At 39.4% G+C, this 27,872-nt stretch overlaps 1 protein-coding gene across 7 annotated transcripts in view; it reads left to right on the forward strand.

The window, feature by feature from the left end:
* NKAIN2 (sodium/potassium transporting ATPase interacting 2) overlaps window positions 1–27,872 on the forward strand; it is a 745,781-nt gene that overhangs the window by 393,846 nt on the left and 324,063 nt on the right. For all 7 annotated transcript variants that reach the window (XM_005280190.5, XM_024113933.3, XM_005280193.5 and 4 more), the window contains one exon: window positions 5,508–5,588. In XM_005280190.5, coding sequence (XP_005280247.1) covers window positions 5,508–5,588 — 81 coding nt within the window. The remainder of the gene's footprint in view (window positions 1–5,507; window positions 5,589–27,872) is intronic.

Consider the following 27,872-nt stretch of genomic DNA (forward strand, 5'->3'; position numbering starts at 1 on the left):
TCTCATTTTGGAAAGTCACATGGGAAGAGCTGATTTTATGGGTGGAGCTTGGAAGAGTACCGTCATCTATTGCCCCTTCCCCATCTGACTGCTGAGTACTGCAGATGCTATAGCGTATGTTTTCAGCTTACTTGAGAGTAATTTGCAATTTTAAAAATGTAAAAATATAATAAACCAATCTTTTGAATACACAGAGCATCAGAATTTAATGTTGCTTTTTCAATTATAGAGGCAAAAGAACATAAGAACGGCCATACTGGGTCAGACCAAAGGTCCATCAAGCCCAGTATCCTGTCCTCTGACAGTGGCCAATGGCAGGTGCCCCAAAGGGAATGAACAGACAGGTTATCATCAAATGATCCATGCCCTGTCACCCAATCCCAGCTTCTGGCAAACAGAGTCTAGGGACACCATTCCTGCCCATCCTGGCTAATAGCCATTGATGGACCTATCCTACATGGATCTATCTAGCTCCCTTTTGAATCCCATTATAGTATTGGCCTTCACAACACCCTCTGGCAAGTACGTTGCATGAAAAAATACTTTCTTGTGTTTGTTTTAAACCTGCTACCTATTAATTTCATTTGGTGGCCCCTTGTTCTTGTATTATGCGAAGGAGTAAATAACACTTCCTTATTTACTTTCTCTATACCACTCATGATTTTATAGATCTCTATCATATCTCAGCTTAGTTGCCTCTTTTCCAAGCTGAAAAATCCCAGTTTTATTAATCTCTCCTCATACGGAAGCCATTCTATACCCCTAATCATTTTTGTTGCCCTTTTCTGAACCTTTTCCAATTCCAATATATCTTTTTTGAGATGGGGTGACCACATCGGCATGCATTATTCAAGGCATCATAACAATTTCTGAGGAACACATGCTCTTTGTCTGAGGATTTTCAAAATGATATTCAAAAGATCAGTCTCCAAACTTGTTTTCACTTAAAAGGTATGTGGAAGTTTCTTTCCATATGGGGAGGTAACATGGCAAGGACATTGGACCCAGGGAGTCCAGAGACTGGGCTTCTATTGATAACTTTGCCACTGAGTATGGAACTAAAACAAGTCATTTAATCTCTCTATGCTTAACTCTCCTTGTCTGTAAAATGTAAGTAATTTTCTTCTTAACAGATGCAGAGCTCGTCAAGCCAATATGTTGCAGCCTCATCAGTGAAGTGCAGAGCCCACAGACCAAATCTGGTCAGAGGGCATCAGATCTGATCAGAGAGCAGTTGTCAGTGATGTGAGACATTATCTGTCTTTGGCCACAGCCGCATGTGGGATCCTCTCAATGGCCCCAGATGTGAAAGCTGGCTACATATTGGCCCTGGCCCATTTGAAATCAATTCAGAAGGGCCCATGAGCATGTGGTAAATCTAAGTCAGATAACCATGTTTGGGTCAATTTTAACAGATTGGTTTCTGACATCAGCTGCAGACCATTCTTTATGCCACATTGACGTTTCAGAGAAATCTGAGCAGGGCAAGTGAGCCCACAACTGTGGTAAAGACTGACTTAGACTACAGAGTACATATGTACTTCTCATGAACAAAATAATGAATTGGAGATAATCCAGGGACAAGGAACAGGGAGGCTTAGGTAGGGGGTGGGGTTCTGGAGGGCAGTTAGAAGCAGGGGTCCAGGAGGGGTAGTCAGGGGACAAGGAGCGAGGGGTGTGTGTGTTTGGGAGTTCGGGGGGGGGGGGGCTGTCAGGGGGCAGGGGTGGGGAGAGGGATAGCAGCAGTCAGGGGACAGGGAGCAGAGGGGTTTAGATGGGTCGGGAGTTCGGGGGGGGGCTGTCAGGGGGTGGGGAGTGGTTGGATGCGGCATGGGGGGTCTGTCTGGGGGTGGGGGTGTGGATAAGGGTTGGGGCAGTCAGGGGGCAGGTAGGGGGTAGGGTACTAGGGGGTCAGTTAGGATGGGGGGAGGGTACCAGGAGGGGGCAGTCAGGAGACAAGGAGCAGGGGGAGGGTTGGGAGTTCTGAGGGGGGCGGGAAGTGGGAGGGAGTGGAAGGGGCAGGGGCGGGGCTAGGGCAGGATGGGGGTGGGGCTCCTCCCGTCCACTTTTTTGCCTGCTGAAATATGGTAACCCTAAGAGTGGCATATTGATGATTCCATTACAGTTTATGCCTTGTTTATGCAACTCTTTTCACTGAAGGAAAGAATTTTGATTGGCTTCATGGATTGGTGCCTATGTTCCTCACAAATTAGCAATAACTGTAATCAGCATGTAAATCTTCCACTTTAGCCTTCCTGCTATATTTCTTTTCAGTATATATTTTCACAGTAGCAAGATGGCAATTCTCTCCTGGTTGTAGGTATTGCCCCCTGGTGACATCTTCTGTCTGGTAGTAGTCAAAGGTGTGCTCGTTGAGATTCTTGGCTTGTTGGTTTCTGACTGTTGTATCTTTGTGGTGGTCGCTGTCAGATAGTGCAGCTCCTTAGAACTCCCAGACAGGGGGAAAAACCAGACAACTCTGGCTCCTTGAAGATTTCTTATAAAATGTTTCTAATTAGCTACATATAATAGACAGCACCAGAGGGATTTGTTCCTTGTTGCAGACCTTCAGTGTCGAATTTCCAAAATGATTAGCTGAAGCTCATGAGACAAAAAGCGGCATTTATGATTGAATGTGATCCAGAGATAAGAGATGTGCCAGATCTGAAGCAGTTGAAATAACTGCCAGTGGGGAATGGGAGCATCCTTGTTTTTCGAGATAATTATGCTCAATACTCATCTCCAAATGTTCAGGTAGCAAACTCTTAACATGACATTTTCACAAGTAGGGGGTCTTTAAAATAATTTGAAAGCTTTTTGTTGTGGTCGTCCATTAATAGCAGATGTTTGTTTTTAAAAATTCTAAAATTCAGATGTTGGCATTTTGAATGATTGTGACTGGACAGTTGAAAAAAAAAGTTATGTTTTTATTTTAAACATAAGATGCTCTGCTACCACAAACAAATCCAAAGTGGCTTACTGCATTGCATTGATCCATCACTGTGTGCTTACTTTACAAGGTATCTTTTAAATCAGCAATTGCATGAAAGCAACGTGGAAACAGAATTCAGAATCTTCAGCTCAGTCAGACTACCTCCACAAGAGTGCATGTGTAAATAATATAAAAAATAAAATAAGAAGGTTACGTTTGTGAAGCCTTAATTTTGCCCTCTTCTTGCTTTGGCATATATGACCTTTGGTATTGGATAGTAACAGTGCTGTACAGTGAAGCAGCCTGCAATAGACTGAATTGCTCAGTATACCATCACTGAACAGGTGCCTTCTTATTGGCTTAAGGTTGGATTTTTAAAAACACCAACATGACTTAGTCCCATTGACTTCCAGTAGGTATTGTGCTAAGTCACGAAGGTGCTTTTGAAAATCCCATCCTTAGAGAATGGACTTGTATTATCTATAAATCAGAAATCAGCTTGCTCATAAAGCGTAATCTAAACCTTAAATCTAAACATTTATTTAGTCTGCTAGATTAAAGCTTTATTTGCTATCATTTTAAACAAAGGGTGCCTATCCAGTAGTCTGGCTGGCCGACAATGATTTAATTATCGGTAATGTAAAACTTAATAGCTAAAGGTATGTCTTGATATGGTCACATGCAAGAATTTTCAAATAAAGTTAGAACAAGATTATGGAGGCCGATGCTTCAAGTAGAAAGTGGCATGACAGACCATATACAAATCATGAAATATCACATTGAGAAGTACAAGCAAAGCACCACAGGACTCAGTATTAGATTTAACAATTTAAATTTTAGACAGGAAGGTGTAAACAATAGATAAATGACAGTACATTCCTAATACCAAATTAGGAAGACAGATTGTAGCAGGAATGAGAGAGAGATTGCAAAAGGATCTTGAGAATTTAGAGGAGTAGGCAGAACTTAACTGAATGAGATTTACTTTAGATAAAAGACAGATGATGCACTTATAGCAAATTAATATCAAGACCTATAAAAGGTGAAAATGCTAGTTAAAAAGCAGTAAAGTGGGGAAAGATCTGGGAGTAATACATTAATTCAATCTAAACGTTTCACAGTGGAATGCTGTCAAAAAGTAGAAAATGTTCTGTTGGACCATATAAAAACTGAGTATCATACGAAATGGAAGTACCGTAGTTCTTTTTTTCATACAACTATGGTAAAGACTGACTTAGACTACAGAGTACATATGTACTTCTCATGAACAAAATAATGAATTGGAGATAATCCAGTGAAATACAAAAAATATAAAAATATTAAGCATATGAAACAAAGTCAGATTAAAGGAATATAATGTATATGGCTTGGGGAAAAGGAAACAAAACAAAGGGGAATGTGATCATTTTGTGAATTCTTGATCGGCAGAGGACATGGGTGGCATAACAAGGGGAAATGGCCTTGAACTAAAACTGGGGTGGGGGGATAGTTGGTTTATGAAACAACTCTCACATATGTAATATCATGGGCCCATAGAATAAAAATACCAAACACACACAATTAAATCAGCAGTAACTAGCAAATAGGAATAAGTCATTAGAAAATCATTTGCAGATGTTAAGGTTTATTAGACATTGGAATAATTTATCAAGGGAATTTTTTGAGGCACTAACATGATAGACAACAGGTCAGAAATTAGCGTAGAAGATCTTCAGTATGGTAGGGAGGTGGCATATTAAAACCTAGAATGTATGATGTCTCCATTAATACAAAAATGTCACCATATATGTAAATGTGGATAGAAGGGCAGAAGGAAAGTGTACCTCTTTACCCGCACAAAATATGCATATTAGAAAATAGATAACACAAACCATTGAACAGGTTTTGCTCAAGCTTTTCTACCTCCACTGTCCAGTATAATTCAGATGAAACTCAGATGAAAATGAACATTTTCAATGTTGTATTAAAATGAACATTGTGAACAGGATGCCAAATAGTTTTGTGTAATGGTTTGAAATGCCATAAAATATATTTACAGTGAAGCAGTTAGAATTCCCTCTGGATTCCTCACCAACATGGTAAAACAACTAAAGAAACATCTTCCAGATATTCCATATCAGGTGTGGTACAGAGTCAAGTACATGCTGGGATAGGATTTGGGAATTTAGTGAGTGCCATTTGAATAAGCATATAGTGCAGATGCAGGCACTAAAACACGCTTAGGTAATGCCAAAATGTGTCTCATTGCTTTGATACTAAGATTCTCCCATAACTAGGAATGCAACAAAATCAAAATGAATTTGAACATTAAATTTCAGGACCATCGCCTCTCCTGGGATACAGAATTTCTAATGTGAATAAGCACTAAGCAGCTCTCACCAGTTTGTGGCTAGGGAAAAGGAGACATTTCTTCTTGCTTTTATTTGCAAAATGTTTTCACTCAGCTCCACTGTATTTATAGTCTCTCTCTTTTGTGTCTGTCTGAGACTTGGACAAACAGTTTAAGCTTTATTTAAGTTTAACTCATCTGATTGCAGAATTAATAATGTATTATTTCTCTCTTCTTCTCCTGCAGTATGCTGTCTGGCTAGTCTTCTGGGTCACATGGAATGTGTTTGTTATCTGCTTCTACTTGGAGGCTGGGGATCTTTCAAAGGTAATTTACCATCTGATATGTCTAAGCCATCAGTACATTATTAACATGCCCCCATTCAGAGGCTAAGTCTTCTGCTACTTATCCTCTTGGCATCATTTAAATGAGGTTTGCATGATGGAAATTCCGCATATGCCATATATCTTACCATATATCAGACAACTGAGATATTTGTGTTTTTGATATCAACTATACTTTTAAAGGAAAATTCACTTTCTTCTGGTAGTAATTCAGTGCAAATGCCACCTTTGGGAGAGATACTAATCAGATTTTATAAATACAAAGGGAGATTTTCGCAATTGCTGTCTCAAGGGTAAACATGTTCTTTTTGTATCATTTAACTTGCTTATTGCTTTGCTGAAATCTTTCCAGGGGCCTATACTGCAATGTAATAATGGTAAAACAAGGTATCACTGGTTAAATTAAAATGTAAAGTGAGATGCCAGGATAGACTGGATTGTGGAATCAACCTCAGTTTGTTACTCAGAATCCTAGATGACCCAAGAAAAAATTCACAGAAAAGAAGGCATTTTTCACTCTTATTTCACTGTGTAAGTGCTGCCTCTCAAAGCACTCCCCAGAATATAAGTTCAGTGTACTGTTCAACTGTATCTTGTATTCCCATGCGTGCTGCTCCTGCAAAAGACTGGATGAAATCCTAGGCTATGTCTACACATAAGACGCTGCAGCGGCACAACTGTAGCGCTGCAACTGTGCGCCATTGTATTTCTTCAGTATTGTAAGTTTTCAGTTTAAACGAGCCCCTCGTCCTGTTGAAGTCAATGGTAAAATTCACTTTGACTTCAATAGTACCGAAGTTCCCTCTCTGTGCTGCTTAACTTATTTTTAAGAGAGGAAGATATGTCATGCTTTCTGCCTTTGTTACTTTAGATAGACCAACTCTATTAAAGAGCGGGGCAACGATGTAATAAATACAATGACCTTCCGGACAATATTTTTTGTTAAATTACAAATGCTTTGTATAGTGTGAAGTGAACTATAACAGATGTTATAACAAGCTACTTATGCTTCTGGCATCATGTACAAACTAGTATTTTATTTATTTTAAACTCATCCTCCTTAGACCTGCTGCATACATTGGCTATTCTCTGGGTGTGAATGAAAATGTGGGGTGCTTGTTGTAGGCTGATTTGAGAAGGAATTGATTTGTTTTTTCATTGCATTTTAATGGCTAAAAATCATTTAAGAACATGAAAGTGCTGTTTTGAGTAGAGATGGGCCAGAGCTGAGATTTCCCCTCCACAAACGTTTGGGGGTGTTCACCTCAAGGTTGTTCCCCTCCCCACAGAACTGGGTGTCTTGTTCAGGCCTATAAAGCGGATACATCTGAAAAGTTCATTTTGGTTCCAATGATATGCTCTATACTTAGAATGGGGGGAAAAAACAGTGTATTCCCATCACCTAAATTAGGTTTCAAGCTACTTGTCTCATCTCCTGGGGCTGGGCAGCAGGGCATTACCTCACATCTAGGCATTCAGAAATTCCTTCACACTGAATGGTTTTAGTGGAGAGAGAAGGCAGAGAAACATTCATGGATCTGGCCCATGATGGAATATCGCAAGGCTTTGGAGAGGATGGTTCCATTTAACCCTAAATAAATGTGGTACCTAAAACACCACTATTTACAAAAACTAAGCACATACTTTGACACATCTATAGAACAATAGTCTAGGACATGCTGGGGCAAATTCATCCTTGTTGTAACACATTGTGTGCATCTTCAGGCCAGCAGAGGGGTTAAACAGTGGATCACGGCTAGCATTGTGCCTCATACATCTAGCTATCCTCGTACGTCTTGCATTGAATTCTCTTTATTACATGTATTTTTTAACTGAGAATAAATACGACATCAAAGATTTAATGATACTCAGGAGTATTGTCTCCTGTTAGGAAAGGCATGTGGAATCTTATAAAGATATAGCACTGAACTGACTCTAAATAGAGTATAAAAAGTAACCTTTAGGGGAGCATGGTATTAGCCTATATCTTCCACTAGGGACTCTGCTGAGGTCATAAACAATGAGCGAGGAACTTGCACAGCATAGTTTTAGGAATTCCTAAATTAAAATTACAGCTTAATAATAGTTCATCTGGGGATAGTTTATTTTATATGTATGATATATAGCTTTCTACCAAATAAAATCAAATCAAAGTTTTTTTGGAAAGTTTTGAAACTTGCTTCTGTTCTTTGGACATCCATTTTCTTATCACCTAGTAATTTAAAGGAGACAACATATTTCAAGCTGTTAATATATCATACTAATGGTTTACTAGCTTCTTTCTTTCTAAATTAGTTTTCAAGGGCAGAGGTCATGGTATTTTTATAACTGTGCCTTATTACAGCAAAAGGGCCCTGTAAAGACAGTGACATTGTTAGAGCTATGAGATTATTCCCTGTTTAACAGAGCGAAGGAGCTAAAGGATTACCAGTGAACAGCCATGTGGAGCTGTTCACATTCTATGCCGATATGGGGAATGTCTGTCCATACAGTGGAGAGCGGTATTGCACTTTGAGTATTTTCTGTCCTTGTGCGTTTTTTGTAAATGCCTTTGCTGACAACCTAGCTTCCATAACTATCCAGAATAATTATGATTTATTTGTTCATTTCCAAAAAGAAGCAAGTTTGGTGGTGGTGGGGATGTTTTTTAAAGCTACTTGGTTGTTGTATGGGTTTATGGATTGCCATCTGGAATGCCCACTTCACAGTACATTCTGTTACACAGTAACCCTTTTAAGTAATATTTCACTGGTCTTCATGTTTTCTCCTTGGCCATATGGAGATCCTCTTAGTAAGGCACCATACACAATATAAGTGGGAGTTTGTAGGCATCTTTAAGAGAAACAGACAAGATTACTACTTAAAATGTATTCGTTTTTGTCCCAAGGGTGGAGACAACCCACAGCATACAGAAGGTATAAACTCCCTTGGGTTAATATATGCATATGCTGTGCCCTTGTAATAAGCATACTGTCAAAAATCAAAGAAAATGTATTTATCCTTTACAAGACAAAAGTAGGATGAGTTTCCATTGCATTTTAATTTTGCATTTACCACTTTAAAAAGGTCAAGAAATATTTCCAGGTGTCACCCGAGTGAGGTGATTCTGCAACTTTGTAATGGAGCACAAGAGCAATTAAATGTAGGGCCGTATTCAGTACTGCTTATTCGTTATTCAGGCAAAACTCCCTGAGGTTTCTATGGGAGTTTTGCCTGAACAATGACTGCTAAATAAAACCCCTCAATAAAGAAGTGCTGCAAATGCTTATATAACACAGTTGGTTCCAGGAACATGAAAGCTTCCACTAAAGACATCTGCAGATGCTGTAAATTCCACAAGCTGAATAGCTGAGGAATAAGAAGTTTACAAGCCAAAGGCCTGCAAATGTTTTTTTAGTTTAAAAATGATAAGATATTGACTAAAAAAAAAAGTGTTGATGCACTATTTAACTTGTACAATTAAAATCACAACAGCAGCATTAATTTAGACATGTTGTACAAATTAGGGTTACCATACGTCCGTTTTTTCCCGGACATGTCCGGCTTTTTGGTAATCAAACCCCCGTCCGGGGGGAATTGCCAAAAAGCCGAACATGTCCAGGAAAATACCGGACGGGCACTTCCCCTCCTGTGGCTGCTCTGCTTCTTCCCTGACTCTTCGGCTCTGTTTAAGAGCCAAGCTGCCCGAGCGCTCTGGCTTCGGGCAGCCCCCTTGCCTCCAGACCCCAGCCGCCGGCCGGGCACTTCCCCTCCCGGGCTCCAGCTGCTCTGCTCCAGCGGCATAGGGTCCGGAGGCATGGGGGCTGCCCGAAGCCAGAGCGCTCGGGCACCTCGGCTCTTAAACAGAGCCGAAGAGTCAGGGGAGGAGCACAGCAGCCGGAGCCCGGGAGGGGAAGTGCCCAGCCGGGTACGCTACTGGCTTCATGGTTTGCCGGGCAGCCTCCAGACCCTGTGCCCCCCCGGCAAGGCGCTTCCCCTCCCGGGCTCCAGCTGTGCTGGGGAAGGGCCGGCCAGGGGCGCAGGGGCTGGGGGCTGCCCGGCAAACCGTGAAGCCGGTAGCGCTTGGGCAGCCCTTTTCACATGGCTGGGAGGGAGGAAGGGGAGTTAGGGCGGGGACTTTGGGGAAAGGGCGGGGAATGGGCGGAGTTGGGCGGGGCCGGGGTGGGAAAGGGGCGGGGCCAGGGCCCCGTGGAGTGTCCTCTTTTTTTTTATTTTTTAAATATGGTAACCATAGCACAAATAAGGCAAAAGTCTATTTAGACACCTCAGTGTAATTGTGGAGTATGACTGCACTGACTTCAGTGGAGTTTCTCCACAATTGTATGAAGCTGGCTGAGTTCTGCTGATGTTCTACTTTTTGATCTTTGTTGGTTGTTACTGTGTAGGTTAACTTATTTGCATTTGTGTTGCATTTCCTGGCATCTTCCTTTTTTTAACTTAGCAACTGTAATATTGCATTAATGAACTGTAGGTTTGCTTTCTTTCTCTCTCTCTCTTTCTAACATTACACACAAAAATACATTAAAAGAATGTTATATTTGCAAAGCCAAGCCCTAAAAAGTTTAGGAAATTCCAGAATTTAGGTTGCCTGTGCAAACTGAATTCAGCCCCCTTGTGCATATGAATTATGATATGGTCTTTAGTTACATGATCACATACTATTATTTTCCAGAGGACACTTACCACATTCAGTGCACAGGATGGATCTACTCTGAGGATGAATCAGAGATGTACAGTAAAGCAGACTATTGTCTATAAGACTCCTGCCTCATTTGTTGCTGAATTTGGAATGTGTGTAATGAATGAAGCATGAAAGAAATGAATGGATGGTGCTAGTCAGTAACTTATTTTCTCCTCATTGTTCACTGTGTGGCTCCAAGCCATATTTACTTCACACTATTTGCACTTTGCTGAGAATACTGAATGATTATTAATATTACCCTAGCAGCTAGGAGCTCTAGTCATGGCTATGGTGCTCTTCCCTATAATAGCTGAGTGATTCACAAACTTTAATGCAGGGCCGGCTCCAGGCACCAGCTTAACAAGCAGTTGCTTGGGGTGGCCAAGGGAGAGGAGCGGCATGTGCGGCAATTCGGGGGCGGCAGGTCCCTCACTCCCTCTAGGAGTGAAGGACCTGCCGCCGAACTGTCGCTGCCGATTGTGGCTTTTTTTTTTTTCCCAGTTGCCGCCGCCGGTCGCGATTGCGGCTTTTTTTTGCTTCGGGCAGCAGAAATGCTGGAACCGGCCCTGCTTTAATGCATTTATTTTGAGAACACTTCTAGGAAGTAAGGTGGTATTACAAATCCCATTGTACAGATGGGGAATTGAAGTGATCAAAAGTGTCCGCTAACTTTGGATTTCCCATTTGAGAAGCCTAGGGGCTGATTTTCAGAGTACTTAGCACTTTATAGGTTCAAAGCACTGTTCCCACTGACTTCAGTTGTAGCTGTGAGTGCTCAGCACTTCTACAAATCAAACCCAAGGGTCTCCGAAAATGAGGAACACACGGTTAGTGGCCACTTGTGAAGTTTGGTTTAAGTGACTTGCCCAGGATCACATAGGAATTCAGTAGCAGAGGCAAGGATAGAATTGGGTTCTCCAGGATCAGCATTCAAGTGCCTTAACCATGAGGTTGTATTTCACATCTTGGATGGGATTGTTCTGTAGATGGCATAGACCCTTTGTCCCTGCCCCCTCTAGGCTGTTGCTGTTCCAGTCTTCCCCCCTCACATTCCACATACTATCCTGGCTCTTCATCCCTGTCCCAATCTCCATGCCCAGTCTTTGCCTTGGAGCTCTCCATATCATTCCCAGTCTTTCTCCACCCCATCCAAGCTCTGACTCTTCCCTTCCCCTTGGCTCCTCATTCCAGTCTACTGCCTCTTCTTTCTGTCCACACACCAGTTTCTTGCCCCTCTACATTCAGGTCAGGGTGCTTTCTCCTCCATGTGGCCTGGGTGCATTCAGGGGGAGCATGGGAGAAAAGGAGACAAAATATCTCTGTGTGTGGGGGGGGGGGTGTTCTGCTGCCCAGTGCCATACAGTGAGGAGCAAAGAAACGTCCAATTCAGATCAAATCTTCAGAAAATTTACTTACCAAACTCTAACAAGTCTCTACTGAGCATGTGTAAACTGATTTTTTTTCCCAAATTTGCCCAATTTTGGTATCTTTTAATAGGACGTCCCTGTTACCAGAGTGACTTTCTGCCAGATTTCAAGTTCCTGCTTCAAAGCAGGTGGGCACTACAGCTTATCAACTAAATGGTTGTAAGAATTTTTTAATATGGGGAAACAGCGTTTTCCCCCACCCTCCTTGGTCTCATTCTTGGAAATGGCTGAAATGTTTATAATGTATCCAAAAAAAATCAGCCTGAGATAGAGCTCCAGTATGTAAAATTTCACAACCAATACTTTATTTTGGCAAAACAATAAGCAACCAAAAGCAGGGTCTTATAATGAAGGGTGTTGGGCAGCTTTACTACATGTGGTTCTGCCTGTGTTGCCTATCATTTGTGGTAGAATAGACAGCTATTTAACCAGCTACCAATGAAGTGTTGAGTAGTAAGCAGTGTGTTAAAGAAAATCAAACCCTGTTTGCCTTGGCTTATCACAAGGGACATACAGGTTGTGAGGTGTTAAATGCTTTGACCCCAGGACTGTAAATTATGATAGCACAGAAGTTTTCAAGGCCAGTGGAACTGAAGGGTTTCTTTCTTTCTGCCTTTCTTGCACCCTGGATCAAGTCATTCTGTCATTTTTGTTTATCAATCAATCAATCAATCCAAAAGATGGCTAGAGAGGGTAAAATTTTGTCAGCAGCTTCCATTATTTTTTGTTCTACGTTTTTGAGAAAATAAGCTTATACTATGTAATTCTTTAACTTCCTTGGCTGCTGCATATCCTTTCTGGTCAAGGAATACAATGGCAGATGCAATCGGGATCAATGTTGAATGGAAAAGGAACATAGATATTCAACCTCTGAAATGGAAACCTTGAAACCAAATGTATTGATATTGTTCTGAATTTAGAATAAACATGCATCAGTTGAGAGCAGCAAGAGCTGCTGTGTGCTGAGCAGTTGTGAAAATCAAGCTACTTCATTTATATTCCTAAATAGGAACTGAGCTCATTGGCAACCCAGCCACAATTGTGGGTATGCAGACCTGCCATGTGTAATGCATCTACTATGGCACTCACATACTCTCCGCCCTACTGAGATGTCTCTCTTCAGCTGGGCTACACGAATTGCTGTTTCTGGCTACTGGAGCACAGTAGCATCTAATTTCTTCTTGTTGCTCCTCCTACTGGATCCCTGTGGAAGGATCAGCAGAGAGGAGGCGTAGGCGGCAGCAGCCAAAGGGGAAAGAGATAAGGAAGGGGTCCAGTACTGTTGCCTGGCTCACTTTGCTTCCTTTGGCCACCCATCCCTCCCCAACATGAGATTTTCCCACCAGCTCTCTCCAGCCCTGTAGTTTTATTCCTCTAGCGTCCCCAAAAGCCTCTTTCCTCAGTTTACACACCAAATACCCAGCCCTCACCTTTCACCCCCAAAAGCCCTCCAGCTACACATGCCCAATTTTCCTCCTACTTCCCCATCCAGGCCCCTGCTTCCTACCCAGCACCCACCTAAGCCAGAATCCCCTAGACACCTGTCAGAAATTCCAGACTCCCTCCATCATCCTCACATCTAGCCAGTGTTAGGGTGTTTGGGAGGTAGGTACCTCCCAAACACCCTAACACTGTCCATCACCCACTCATCTGCACAGCTCAGACACCCTCTGGTACTCACCCACTTGTGTAACGTAACAGTCTTCCACCTTTTCTAGCTGAAGCTGCCAAGTTTCTACATATCCTGCCCTTGAACTTGCTTGGGGACAGGGTGTGTCAAGCCACTAGCTGAAGTTTATGGGCATATGCAAATATGTATAACTTATATAGACTGTCAGACATGGCGCTCAAGAAAACTCAGCAGCTGAGCACTTTTCAAAATGTGTTCCTAAATCTTAAGCAATTAATATGCTGGAATTCAGTAATGACACTTAAAATAAAATAAACTCAATTCAATTGAAAACATGGAAAAAAGATGTGGAGGAGAGAAGAGGAGAAGAAAAAGACATAAAAAACAAGACTTTAAATTCATCGCTAGTATAATTCTGTAGTAGCAAAAGAATGAGTTTGGCATGAGGGCTGCATTTGCACCACGGACAAAGTGACCCTATATTTCCTATCTGTGACAGTAATAACTATATTGTTTTAGTTTCACATTTACTAATTTTCATAAGAGAGTGATGGTTATCAGTTGAATGTCACTGCTGCACATACTCTAATGAGACAACCTGCAGGATGTTTAATTTTGAACATATTACCTTGCTTGGATGTTGTTTTAACAGATGTCCCGTTACGATAACAGAGAAATTAAATTAGTTTTCCATTCAAAGCATCTGGTTAACTTTGTAGGTAAATGCCTCTGAGCACTAAATCTGACCAGGGTTTTTGGATAAATAGCTATCAGAATGTTTTAAGTAAATGACTTTACTTTTTCACTTCTATTACTTAGAGCAGATTTGACATGCTTGATCATATATCTAACAGATGAAAATTGAAAATATGCTGGCAACCAGCAGTGTTAGGTTATTTTGAGGGTAGTTTCATGGGTAGATACTATTCAGCATGCTTAGGTTCCAGTTAAATTAGTTTGCAGCAATTTTTTAACCTCAAGATCTCAACCAATGAGAATGGAACTGATTACAAAATAAAACTGTTTTTCTGTAGATTCAGTATATGGTTGAAAGCATTTATAAAAACTTGCATTTTTTCTTTTTCATAGGACTGGTAATGCACATGGCAATAGGAAGTGATTCAAAGGTGCAAAAAATACAAAATATGATTGTACAAACTCTGACCGGCATAGAATGTGGCCACATTATTGTAATCATAGCTTATATTTTATGCTAAAATTTAATGTAAACACGTGTGTGTGTGTGTGTGTGTGTGTGTGTGTGTGTGTGTGTGTGTAACACACACACTCTCCCCAGTAATCCCTTTACTATAATAATTATAGTTCTAAGTAAAGGAAAACACGAAAATAGCATTTGAAGGGAAAATTATGGTGATTAATTGTAGTAACAAAGTTGTAATTACCATCTAATATGTATATTAATCTAGGATTATGTTTAAAAATGATCCAGTTTGGGGTGTATTGGAAACTGTTACAGTTGCAAGGGGTTTCCCGATCCTGCTGGCAGGCTAGGGAGTTCTGAGGGAAGGCATGTGATCTGGGTCCTCTGTGGAATCTCTGCAAAGTGGAGCAAGATGGGTTGAGTTGTGCGCTTCTGCCATAGGGAGCAGCCTACTATGTCTCTCTTTTTCGAAGCTATACCTCACAGCAGCACACTGTATAATATGTATGCATGTACATTTGATAATATGTATATACAAGCAATGCAACGTAATGGAGATTTCTTCAGGTTTTTTCAAACACTCCACTCTAGACACTGTAGCAAAAGAGCAGTTTTTAGATGTCACATTATTTATTTATTTTATTGCAGTATCACATAAAGGTCCCAATCAGATATCGGGGCTCCATTGGGCTAGGTGCTCTATGAACATATAATAAAAAAAATACTCCTTGCCCCAAACAGTTCACAATCTTAGCATATGAGGAGACAGAACAGGAGGAGGAAACAAACAAACGGGAAATGCAGAAGAGGAAGGGGGACGGGGCTGGAAGATGACACTGAAAATGTCTTCAAAGCTATGATGTCTTTTAATGAACTACCATTTACCCCCATGCTTACCAGCAGGAAATCCAATCTGATAAGACAGAAAATGCAGTTCAAAATTTTGATGGGGAAAGTTCTATTATTGATTTTTAATATATATATATTTTAAAGAACATTTTGTTACCTCACAACAATGATGAAAATACATTCCACTTTTCCACTGCATTCAAATCAGTTGTATTTCTCTTGTCTCAAACTCAAGGCATCAGACTGTTGTGATGGCCTCTTCTTGTTTGATTAATTAGTCTTTTTGCTTACATTTAAGATGCTTTCATATTGGCCTTAGTGATTTACTGTTCTTTCTAGCTATGGATGAAATTACTGTAATATACTTTTTTCACATTTCCCTTTTCTTTGAATGTAAATGAAGAATTATGCTTCCAATTACAACACACCAAAGAAATCACTTTATAATCCATGTGGAGTTGAGGATGGGGCGAGACTTTTAAATAACATTGAGCCAATATACATTCTTAGGAGGTTGATACTGAGAGGATTTCCCAAAGGAAACAGATTTTGAGCTCACATATACTAAATAATCCAGGAGTTACTACAACATGAAGCTGGTGTGAGATCAAAATTACACCTATTCTGTGGAGTATTTTGCCAGAAACACCATTTCAGTTATAAAAGAAAACAATCTACTTAGCACTGGGATTCTCCAGGGTGGAGATAAAGTGAGTATTCAAGCTTACTTTTTCACTGCTCTTACTTTGGTGTTGCCCAGTGCAAGTCAGTCCCTCAGAATAGTTCAAGCAGCTTGAGGGGCCAAAAATGCAGCCAAGGATCAATACAGCCTCATCCTGACCATGTTTTTCTCTCCTGCTACACAATGGCAGTAGAGAGGCATTGTAGTGTAAGAGTCCCTATGTCTGCTCTACGCCACAAGAGTATTGCAATGCTTTACATTGGGATGAACCTCCTTGGGAGCAGTTATACTGGCAGTAAGGCCAAATTACACTGGCAGTGTGATGCAAAGCAGCTGCATGGTATAAGAATTTTAGGTTCATAACCCATAACTACTACTACTAGACTGCTTAATTTAATACAAATATTAATATAGGTTATTCTCTTGTAGCTTGTCAATAAGAGCACTGTATTAGTTTCTAATGCTACCATTAAAAGGCAGCAGTCTGTGGTATAGTCCTATGTGAATTAATTCACTTTAGCCTCTAGGATTCCTGAGAAACTCGGTGATGCATTTTTATTAAGTGTTCCTGATAAACGAGGCAAATTTCATCCCTAATTTATCTCCATCGACTTCAGTATTATGCCAAATTGAATCTGGTGCACTCAGTGTTTTGTGCTGGTGTTCCCACATACATATGATGAAAGTCTGTTGAAAGGAACATATGTGAACTTTTTTTCTAAAAATCCACTAAACCCCACAATTACCTTTGTGAATTTATTTCCTCAGTCCAGGCTGAGCCTAGTGCTAGTGCTTCAAAACCTGCTGCTGCTATTTCAATTATCTTAATTTTAAGGGGCATCCTATCTATTCCGGAGTAGACTGCAGTACTATGGCATTATATCCCACTTATCAGACTACCACAAACACTTGTTTGGAAAGAAATTGGCTTCTGTATTTGAAGGGTTGGACCGACTTGATTAAGTAACCTTATGAATTGAACAAAAGTGTGGTTTATTGTGGGTTTCATTCTAAAAGCCTGGTGTTCAGCAGGCAATAGCATAACTCAGGCTATTTTTCTTTTATTCTAGAATAGTTGGCTAATTAAGCAAAAATGTAACCTGCTGTGTCTGACAGTCTCACTGATATTTGCAAACGACCAATGAGGCCGTTTTAAAGAAAAGAATAGAAAAATACCTATTTATATATTAGAAGGTTGATAGATGTTCAGCCAATCCAATATTTCTGAAGAAGCGCCCTCTTTTTCACATACTCCATACTTTAATGTATGTGCTGGTGTTTGTAGCTAGAAGGTGAGTTCCATTTGTTCTCAGTGTACTGCATCATTAAATGTAGAGGCATCTCCCTGCCTCATTCAGGGGATGCCGTTTTGTGTGTCAGTTCAGTTCTCTCTGTCAAGGGAACTTTAAATATGTAGTTTCTCTGTTTTAGTCACTTTGAAATAAATAGTTTAAATTGACAAATATATATTGCATTGGATGTATTAGAAAACATAACAATGTACATGTTTTTTTTTTCATGTTGTACCTCTTAACTGCCATTATCCATTGTAGCCACATGTGCCGGGCTTTAGGGGGGCCTAATTCCAGGTCCTATCACAATTTGGGATTCCCAGCCATTCACTGGGCCAGAGAGAGAGTAACTCCATATCCCAGTAGTGGGCATGCCTGTGGACATGGAAGAACCAGGTTCCAGTCTCTGCCCCTTTCAGGCTGAGTGGGGTTTTGAACACTGGGCTCTAGAGTATAACGGCAGTGCTGCCCACTGGTGGATTTTTAGGCATCTAGTGGACATCATCAGAGGAAACTTTGCCACCTACAGTGTTAGGTGGCAGCTGAGCAGTAGTTTCCAAGATATAAATTTTGGATTTAGGTGCCCAAAGTGCCAATAGGGTGCTTAAATTCCTTTGGTAGTTGGCTTATGCCTTGTCGTATGAGAGTTTATATCCTATCAACATTTTTCATTTGAACTAATATAACTGCATCCTTGTAAAAGGCTAATCCTTTTCCTTTAATGTTAAATTTTTAGCCTCTGTATCATCTTGTAGCTATGAGTTCTACATAATACAAATATTATAAAAATAAAAAAATCTTTTTTATCAATTATACATTTGTTGTCCTTCAATTTCATTAGGTTTGCCCTTGTTCTTGTATTATACATTACTGTCCTTATGCTATAATTCATTATTCTGTGCATCTATATCATGTCCCTCCTTATTTCTGTTATCTCTAAACTAAACAGTCCCTATTATGCTCACTGGTATTCTTTATTCACCAAAAGCTGATTGAGTCTCTCTATTTCTTTGAAGTGTCATGCTAGAAAATGTTAGTGTCACATCACTGATTTCAACCCAAAGTAAGCACATACAATGTATATCTATTCATATGACATTAGCAGCTTTTCTGGGGAGTGATACTGTACATTTTTATGGCTAAGGTGGTTAAAGGGAATCAAAGCACTAGCTCGTATATAAAATTACAATTTTAGTTATGCTGTCTGCCTTCTTGAGTTTTAATTTTTAATAAAGGAAATTTTATGAGATTTGATATCATCAGACAGCTGTTTACAACAAAGGTTAGGGGAGTGCTCACTAACTGACTATATGATACTATATAATTTTTGTTCATTAGCACATGTAGCCTGCTATAGGAATGAGAACATAATGAGAATTGCATGACCCTTGGGTTTTCACACAAAGAGGTAGTGTAAAGGAGTGGAATCAAGCACGCATAACAGGTTATTGAGATTTAATTGTAATATTACACTTCTACAAGGCACCTTCAAGAAACTGCAGTTCATATCCCAATTTAGGTCTCCAAGTGGGAATGGATGGGGTGGTCTCCAACTTCTTCATAGGGGACAGCATGACTCTGCTGAGCTATTGAAATAGTCACTCAGGATGAAGTTCACTGGCAGAATTTATGTGGGGAATTTGTTCTATTCCCTGCACCCCTGCTTTAGTCAGTTCTATCAGTCCTTTTTACAAGCACTAAAATTCATCCAGTAAAAAGAATTTATATGAAGCCTTACTACTGACTGTTTTTTCCAGTGCACTGGTATTTTTACATAGATATCATTATGTGCTGTATAAGAGGACAATTCCCTTTTGTCCACTGACATTGTAAAAAACATCATTTTTTATGGTTGTAAATATCAAATAGTGATTATTTTTAGTTTTTTCACTGCATACAGGAAGAGGGCATAATGCTACCTGTGTTTGCAACACTTTGCATAATTTCATATAATTTCCTGAAAAATGTATTTGCAGCCCACATATTCAGAGAAGTGGCCCTTGAACTAATGTGCTTCAATTGTGAAAAAGGGACATCTTCATTTATAATAGATTCAACAGTGAAGTAAAGAAAATGTGGCAGTGATAGCTTTTTATAAAGTTTCAGAAAAAATGCTGCGTGTTTTCAATCACAGATTGTATAGTATGTAAGATACTACCCCCCAACCCCTTTATTATTTATAGGCTTTTATTTCAGAGTAGTTCAGTGGTACTGAACATCAAATACCCTGAAAATCTTCCTAGTATAGCCATGAAAAAACGGCCCAGGTTTGAAAAACCTTATACAGAAAGTCATGCTAAAATGCAAATGAATAGCAAGCACCAATATTTTCACTTTTCTGATGATGGAGTGATTGAATTTCAAGAAGTATGGAGATTTTAAAAACCTGCATAAAATAAGTGCACGCTTGGAAACAAAGAGCAGTGTTGAATATTGTGACTGTAAATTTTTGGTGCTGTGTAAGGCTCTCATAACGAGAAATATGTAAAGGACTACATAAAACATTCAAAACAGAAAAAAATGTGGTTTGGAGATTCTTCATACTAAACAGTGCATTTACACAATCTACAAAATAATGTCTCTTTATAGCTATCACTATTCTGTTGCATATTCTGGTGATAGTTATAATACAATGTTAAAAAAAGAAAAAGCAAACTGCTAAATATTTAAGCATTTCAGCAAATATTTTATTTAATATTTTTGAAATTATATATTGTAGAAATGTGTGCTTTCTAGGCTTCGACATGTAAAGCCACATGGCACTATTTTTAGTTTAAGCACTTTTGGAAGATGATTTGAGTTGTTATTTAGAGCTAAAAATTGTTTATGAGCAAATTACATATTCATGTCATTGTCAAATAATGAGAGCTATAGCTAATAGTTTAAATTGCCTTGCAGATTTTGCACCTGTATTAGGATGATGCTAAACCTACTTGCAGTAAAAGCAGTCGATTTGTCTTTCTGATTTTTTGTTTTGTTTTTCTTAAATCCATGCTGCCATTCATGGTGAAGGTAAATGGAAACCTAGGGTAAAATCTATGTATCCTGAAAATCAATTAGTTTTGCAGTTGACTTCAATAGGGCCAGGATTTGAACTAGAGTCTTTTAAGGGCTCCTCAAAGTGTCATCTCTTTTCCCTCACAGCATGAATATGCCTCAAAACACTGCATATAAGAAAATACTTAAGTTTCATTGATATGGAAATCATGTTATGGAGCATGCTTCATGCAAACAGTAAGTGACTAAACCAACATCCCCTTAAGGCATGCACGCCTAATTTCCTTTCCTGCCAAAATGTTGTTAAACTAGATTTAGAAAAAATACTTACTTGGTATGAGTGATACTATAGAATGAATTCAGGTTTTGATAAATTGCTTATTTCTGACCTTCATAATGTAGCAGGCTTTGAATATAACAGGTGTGTCAATGTTTAGTGGACCAAAATCCTCACTGAGACTTTTTTAATACTTTAAAAACTGGCCTCACTGAGATTAGCCATATATTTATCTGCAGAAAAGAGAGATGATTGTGTCACTGCACTAGAACTCAGGAGATCTGGGTTCAGTTTCCAGCTCTGACACAGACTTTCTCTGTGTCCTGGGGCAAGGTACTTAATCTCTGTCTCTTTTTCCATTTCTGAAAAATGAGGACGACTGTCTCCCTGCATCACAAGGATGTTCAGGCTATATCCATTTATATTTGCAAGGTGCTCAGCTGATACAAAATCATAGAATCATAGAATATCAGGGTTGGAAGGGACCTCAGGAAGTCATCTAGTCCAACACCCTGCTCAAAGCAGGACCAATCCCCCACTAAATCATTCCAGTCAGGGCTTTGTCAAGCCTGACCTTAAAATCCTCTAAGGAAGGAGATTCCACCACCTCCCTAGGTAACCATTCCAGTGCTTCACCACCCTCCTAATGAAAAGGTTTTTCCTAATATCCAACCTAAACCTCCCTCACTGCAACCTGAGACCATTACTCCTTGTTCTGTCATCTGCCACCACTGAGAACAGTCTAGATCCATCCTCTTTGGAACCCCCTTTCAGGTAGAAATAAGGACCTTAATCAGAGAATTCACCCAGCATGACTCTGTTGTTACTATTTGTTTTACAGTTACACCTAGGAGCCTCAGTCATGGACCAGGACCTCATTGTGTGAGGTGCTGTACAAACACAGAACAAAAAGAGCTTACAGAATTTTTTTGTAGCAAGAAATGTGTTTAGTAAATTAAACCTTTTATTTATTTTTTCTTGCCATAAATTGTTTGTAAACTGACTGTGGTGATCATAATTGGATATTCAAAATTATCTGTGTTTCATAAGGACAAATTATAGCTGATGGGTTGCTCACCATGAATAGTGTTCATCTGAAGTTCTTTATTTCCATACACTGTGTGAATGTTGGTCACTTTAGTCCCATAGTATTTTTTTCCATTCTGGGTGAGTATAACTGCAATAAAAGGGAGAGGTGACCAAAGGAATAGGCATTTGGTTCTTTCAGGGAGATCGTGGGAGCAGTTTGCGGTGTTAGAAGGAGCCAGGATATCAAAATAAGGACATTTGATTTTAATCTTTCTCTTTGTGTCACTTGAATTAGGACTTGCCTGAAACAGTCACATTTTTCAATCAGCGATATAATATTGTAGGATGGGGCAGATTTCATTTCCTATCACTGTGTATGTGTAATATACTAGAAGATTGTATAGGTCTCTTGTCATCCATTCACAATGGCCACTGACAAATACCAATTGGATGTGTTATCCATAATTAGAAAGGATGCAACTGGGTCCTTGTAGTGATCTCTGTATCAGCCCCCTGGCCAGGGATTTGGAGAAGAGAGCTGTAATTAAGTCCCTTTTGTATTAATTAAGGAATGTTTTATTTGTAACTGCCTTTTACTTGCTTATCAGTAGTATTTATGATTTACTCATCAGCTGTGGATGCAGGGAACAAGAGAGAGCAATGGGCAGTATTCAGGGCCAGCTCTACCATTTTTGCCACCTCCCCCCCCCCCAAAAAAGGCGCCCGAACTGCCGAAGCAAAACAAAAAAAAACAAAAAAACCCCAAAGCCGCTTGGACTGTACCACCCCAAGAATGGACGGAATGCCGCCCCTTAGCATGTGCCGCTTAGCTTCCTCCGCTGGTGCCTGGAGCCGGCCCTGGCAGTATTGCCAGGGCTTGTGTGATGGCAAGTCTTGTGATAGTTGGTGTTTTCCTTAAAGACCCATGTCTTGGAGTCACCTTCCTCGAGGATTGGTTTTAAGATTTATAACAAGTAGGGGAAGGAATTTACAAGTTGTATCTTTAACTGGGGTATGTAATTTTAATTGCTATTTATGGCAGTTGACAAGTATAGGGAAGAGGCTGAAAGGAACCAGCTTCAAAGAAAATATGAGCAGAAGACCTGGAATATAGTTGGTGAACCCTGTTATGCTGTATGGAGAAAGGTTGACCTTAAGTCTTTGAAGACTCTGATAATCCTCATAAGGAAGAATTAGGGTGTTTGATTTAGAGGTGAGCCAAATACTAAGGGTTGGACTGAAGGAAAACAACCCTGAATATTGGTCATATGGTGTTAAGTCATTTATCACCAGAGTGGATCTAAGTAAATGTCTGTGGGGTTTTGGGAGGGTTGGTTTAATGCCCTATCCACCCAATTAAAGATCAAGTTGCAGCCTGCAGCTTTAAATGCATTCCTGTATTTTATTCTTCATGCCCCCTGATGAAATGATGGTAAATCTGAACCATTGTTTCTTTTGGAAAATATGCCATTTAGGACTTCAGTGGCTACTGTTTAAATGTTATTCATGTCTCTCTTAATATATATTTATTTTGGGGCCTGGATGAGCTGTCTATCACTGATTTAAAACCGGTATAATTATTCCAGGGATTCCTGAAACCAAATGTACTGGCATAAATTATGGAGATTAACTGCAAACTTTACTACAATGGGATTAAAAGACTATTTATGTACTGAAAGTTTATGTTTGACACATATTAAAGAGTCAGATTTTATCTTATGAAAGTTAAGTGTCCCAGACAAAAGCTTCTGGGAGTTTCATTCTGACTAAATTTATGAGTGAGGAAACTTGAAAGTTCATTTCTACAACATAAAATGAGACATAGCCTGGTACTTTTAAGGTTCTTGAGAAGAAGTGTATGATTTATATTTAGATATCACTTTTCATTTGGAAGGATTGCAAAGTACTGTACACACTATATATACAGGAATGACTTCACCCATCACTGAAATTTAGCAGTTGGTTAAGACTGCACCACAAAATTACATAGCAATACAGTACAGGAAGTGAAGAAGAATATATTATTCAGTAGGAGGAATTTAGGTAGGCAAAATGTAATTAATTAATTTTGGAATTAACCAGGGTTGACACCTCTAGTCTAACGAAGGGTACCATGGGACCTTTAACAACCACAAGCACTCAGACTTTGGATTTATGTCTCGTCTGAAAGACAGGTTCTAAGAAACTCTCTAATGTGAATTTTTTTATAGCAAAGTGCTTTTTTACAGAAAATATTTAATTGTAAGCAGTGCTTCACTACAGCAAAAGGGAATCTACCTGTCAAAATAACCCTTCCTCTTCATCTTGGGGGTATTGGCAAAATCCAGCAGCCATGGAAGGCCATATATCTTCTTAATGGGAAAAAGCTGTGTAGCAAGACCTATACTACTCTTCACTCTCTATTTGGTGCAGATGCAGCAAGACAGGGAGACAGGGATTTCTTTTCACCATTTCCCTCCATGAGATTGTACCAATGTCCTTTATTCCTCTCTCTTGTGATCTGCAAGAGCACAATCCGATAACTAGCAAACAGGGTGTTAACTTCCGATTGGCTTCCCTTTCCCCTTCTAGGGCTATCCAGGGGGAAATAATGAAGGGCAGCTGGAGAGTGCAGGTCAATCAGATTTCCCAACAGGAAAGAACAAGGAACTCTGAGTGGCTGCTTGTGAGAAAGGCCACCAACTGTCTTGGAGTAAGGAAGACTCTTTCTATCCATCTGTCCATCCACACAGAGTGTCAGGACTGTGCTGGTAGCCAAGACTTTGGTTTCTCTGTTTTATTTTCAACCAATATGTCATGTTTTGATTGGCTACTTAGAATTGTAAGACTGGAAGGGACTTCGAGAGGTCATCTAGTCCAGTCCCCTGCACTCATGCCAGGACTAAATTAGACCATCCCTGACAGATGTTTGTCCAACCTGCTCTTAAAAATCTCCAATGATGGATATTCCATAACCTCCCTAGGCAATTTATTCCAGTGCTTAACCACCCTGACAGTTAGGTTGGGCATTAGGAAAAACTTCCTAAACCACCCTTGTTGCAATTTAAGCCCATTGATTCTTGTCCTATCCTCAGAGGTTAAGGAGAATAATTTTTCTCCCTCCTCTTTGTAACAACCGTTTATGTACTTGAAAACTGTTATCATGTCCCCTCTCAGACTTCTCATCTCCAGACTAAACAACCCCAATTTTTTCAGTCTTCTCTCATAGGTCATGTTTTCTAGACCTTTATTATTTTTGTTGCTCTTTGACTTTCTTCAGTTTGTACACATCTTTCCATAAATGTGGCACCCAGAACTGGACACAATAGTCCAACTCAGGCCTAATCAGCATGGAGTAGAGAAGAATTACTACTTGTGTTTTGCTTACAACACTCCTGCTAATATATTCCAGAATGATTTTTTGCTTTTTTTCCCGCAAGTGTTACACTGTTGACTAATATTTAGCTTGTGATCCACTGTGACCCTACATCCCTTTCTGCAGTACTCCTTCCCATGCAGTCATTTCCCATTTTGTATGTGTGCAAGTGATTGTTCCTTCCTAAGTGGAGTACTTATTGAATTTCATCCCATTTACTTCAGTCATTTCTCCATTTGTGCAGATCATTTTTAATTTTAATCCTAACCTCCAAAGTACTTGCAAACCTCCCAGCTTGGTATCATTAGCAAACTTTATAAGTGTGCTCTCTATGGCATTGTCTAAGTCATTGATGAAGATATTGAACAGAACCAGATGCAGAACTGATCCCTGCAGGACTCTCTCAATATGCCCTTTCAGATCAAAAGCCTTACTAAAGTCAAGATATACTACATCTAGCCCTTTCCTTCATCCACAAGGCTTGTTATCTTGTCAAAGAAAGCTATTACTTTGGTTTGATACGATTTGCTCTTGACAGATCCATACTGATTGTTGCTTATCACCTTATTATCTTCCATGTGTTTACAAATTGATTGCTTAATTATTTTCTCCATTATCTTTCTGGGTACTGAAGTTAAACTGACTGGTCTGTAATTTCCTGGGTTGTTTTTATTTCCCTTTTTATAGATTGGCACTATATTTGCCCTTTTCCTCTGGACTCTCTCCCGTCTTCCATGACTTTTCAAAGATAATCGCTAATGACTCAAATATTACCTCAGTCAGCTTCTTCAGCATTCTAGGATCTATTTCATCAGACCCTGGTGACTTGAAGACCTCTAACTTGTCTAAGTAATTTAACTTGTTCTTTCCCTATTTTAGCCTCTGATCCAACCTCATTTTCACTGGCATTCACTATGTTATAATCCAATCACTACTAATCTTTTTGGTGAAGACCGAAGCACAAAATTCATTTAGCACTTCTGCCATTTCCATATGTTCTGTTATTGTTCCCTGCTCCCCTCCTGCATTGAGTAATGGGCCAACTCTGTCCTTGATCTTCCTCTTGCTTCTGATGTATTTGTAGAATGTTTTCTTGTTACCCTTTGTCTCTAGCTAGTTTGATCACGTTTTGTGCCTTGGACTTTTTAGTTTTATCTCTACATACTTGTGTTATTTGACTTAGTTTCCACTCTTTGTAGGACTCTTTTTTGAGTTTCAGATCATTGAAGATCTCCTGGGTAAGCCAGTGTGTGTTTTGCCATGCTTCCTATCTTTCCTACTCATTGGGCTAGTTTGCTTTTGCGCCCTTAATAATGTCTCTTTCAAGTCCAGTCCATGAAAACTTACTTATTGTAAATGTTGTTTTCTGAAAACCCTGAGGAATAAAAAAACCTCAAGGACAAATACAGTTGGCCTGCAAAATTATTTTGGGGTATTTTTTTTTGCTTGGTTTTGCTTTGCTTTTCTAACTGGTGAATCACTCTGACAACCCATAACTCCTTTCTTCTGCTCCATTAGAGCAGAGAAGACAACAAATATGATAATCCTCTTGGACTGAAATGTTGTACACTTTGGTGGTGGGTGTTAAAAGCTGCATTTCAAGGGGATTAGCATAGTGAAACTTCATTGAAAGAGTGAAAGTTCTATATGTGCATGGAAAGAATTCAGGACTTCATTTGATCTACTGCACTCTCAGTGTAGTGTCACTGTAAAAGCTCAATGAACAATAGTTGTATTGGTTTAATCAATATCTGTTTTTAAACCAATTTTATTATTCTAGTGCAAACCCTTCTGTGTGCACCATTAGTTTGGTTTACCACTGGCTTACATCAACTTGTCTGAACTTTGGTGTGTAGATAAGAGCAAACTGAGTTTACTTTACAAAAATTTATCATATGGTGTATTTGGGAGAGAGGAAGTTTCAAGTAGTTTCAATGGACTATTTCCTCCAGGTGAAGATTTGTGGTAATCATCATTATTTATGATGGCAGAAGATAAAACGACTCTGCTGATTTAGGCTATAACATTTAAAAGCTGCCGTGTTTGGAAGAACTGCCTACATCTTAGCTATAATTGTTAATCATTTGTTGAACCAACCCCAGTCACTTGTTCATTTTAATCATTTCAATGCCATTAATCCAGTTCATGAAAACTTACTTACTAAATCTTGAGTAAGAAAGAAAACTAAGGGAAAATCTTGTGTTTACCATCCAAATTTATTGCAATGAAAATGATGGTCACTTTTTCTAATACTTTAGGCATTCTACCTCTTCATTTACTTTATTGACTGCAATGTGATTAAAAGGTTATGCTTGAAATTATAAATGATAATTGATTATTAGTGTGGTTTATTTACTTAAGTTATTCTCTCCCCACCCCCATCTTGCCAGTTTATGATCTAAGTAATGCAGTTGCCTAGCTCTCCTGCAACCCTCATAGGAATAAAAAGGCAAATGTCTTACTGTAATACTGTATCTAGTCAATATATGATTTAAAGAACAATGTGGAAAGAGGAAAGTGCAGTTCTTGTCTGGTTTTTGACATGTAGCACTCAAACTAATCAGAAAGCTACTGGAACAAATTAATTTATGGGCAATTTATATTTTGTTTATTTCCCCCACCTTTTTTCATTTATAAATGAAATCGCTAATGCCCAGGCAGGAGACCAAATTGAAATAAATACAAACAAAACCCTATATCCATGACTAAATATCCCTGAGTGTCGGACAGCTCCATAAATCTGAGACGCTAAATTAATGAGGTTTGTTAGGATTTCCTTTTCCCTCCTCACCAAGACTGTTACCCTGTATAGAAATACTGTCCTTCATTCAGAGCTCTGCCAGAGATGGACTACTTTATTTTTAAAATTTTTGAGAGACTTTCATT

The sequence above is a fragment of the Chrysemys picta genome, chromosome 3 (assembly GCF_011386835.1).
Source record: "Chrysemys picta bellii isolate R12L10 chromosome 3, ASM1138683v2, whole genome shotgun sequence".
NCBI classification, from domain to species: Eukaryota; Metazoa; Chordata; order Testudines; family Emydidae; genus Chrysemys; species Chrysemys picta.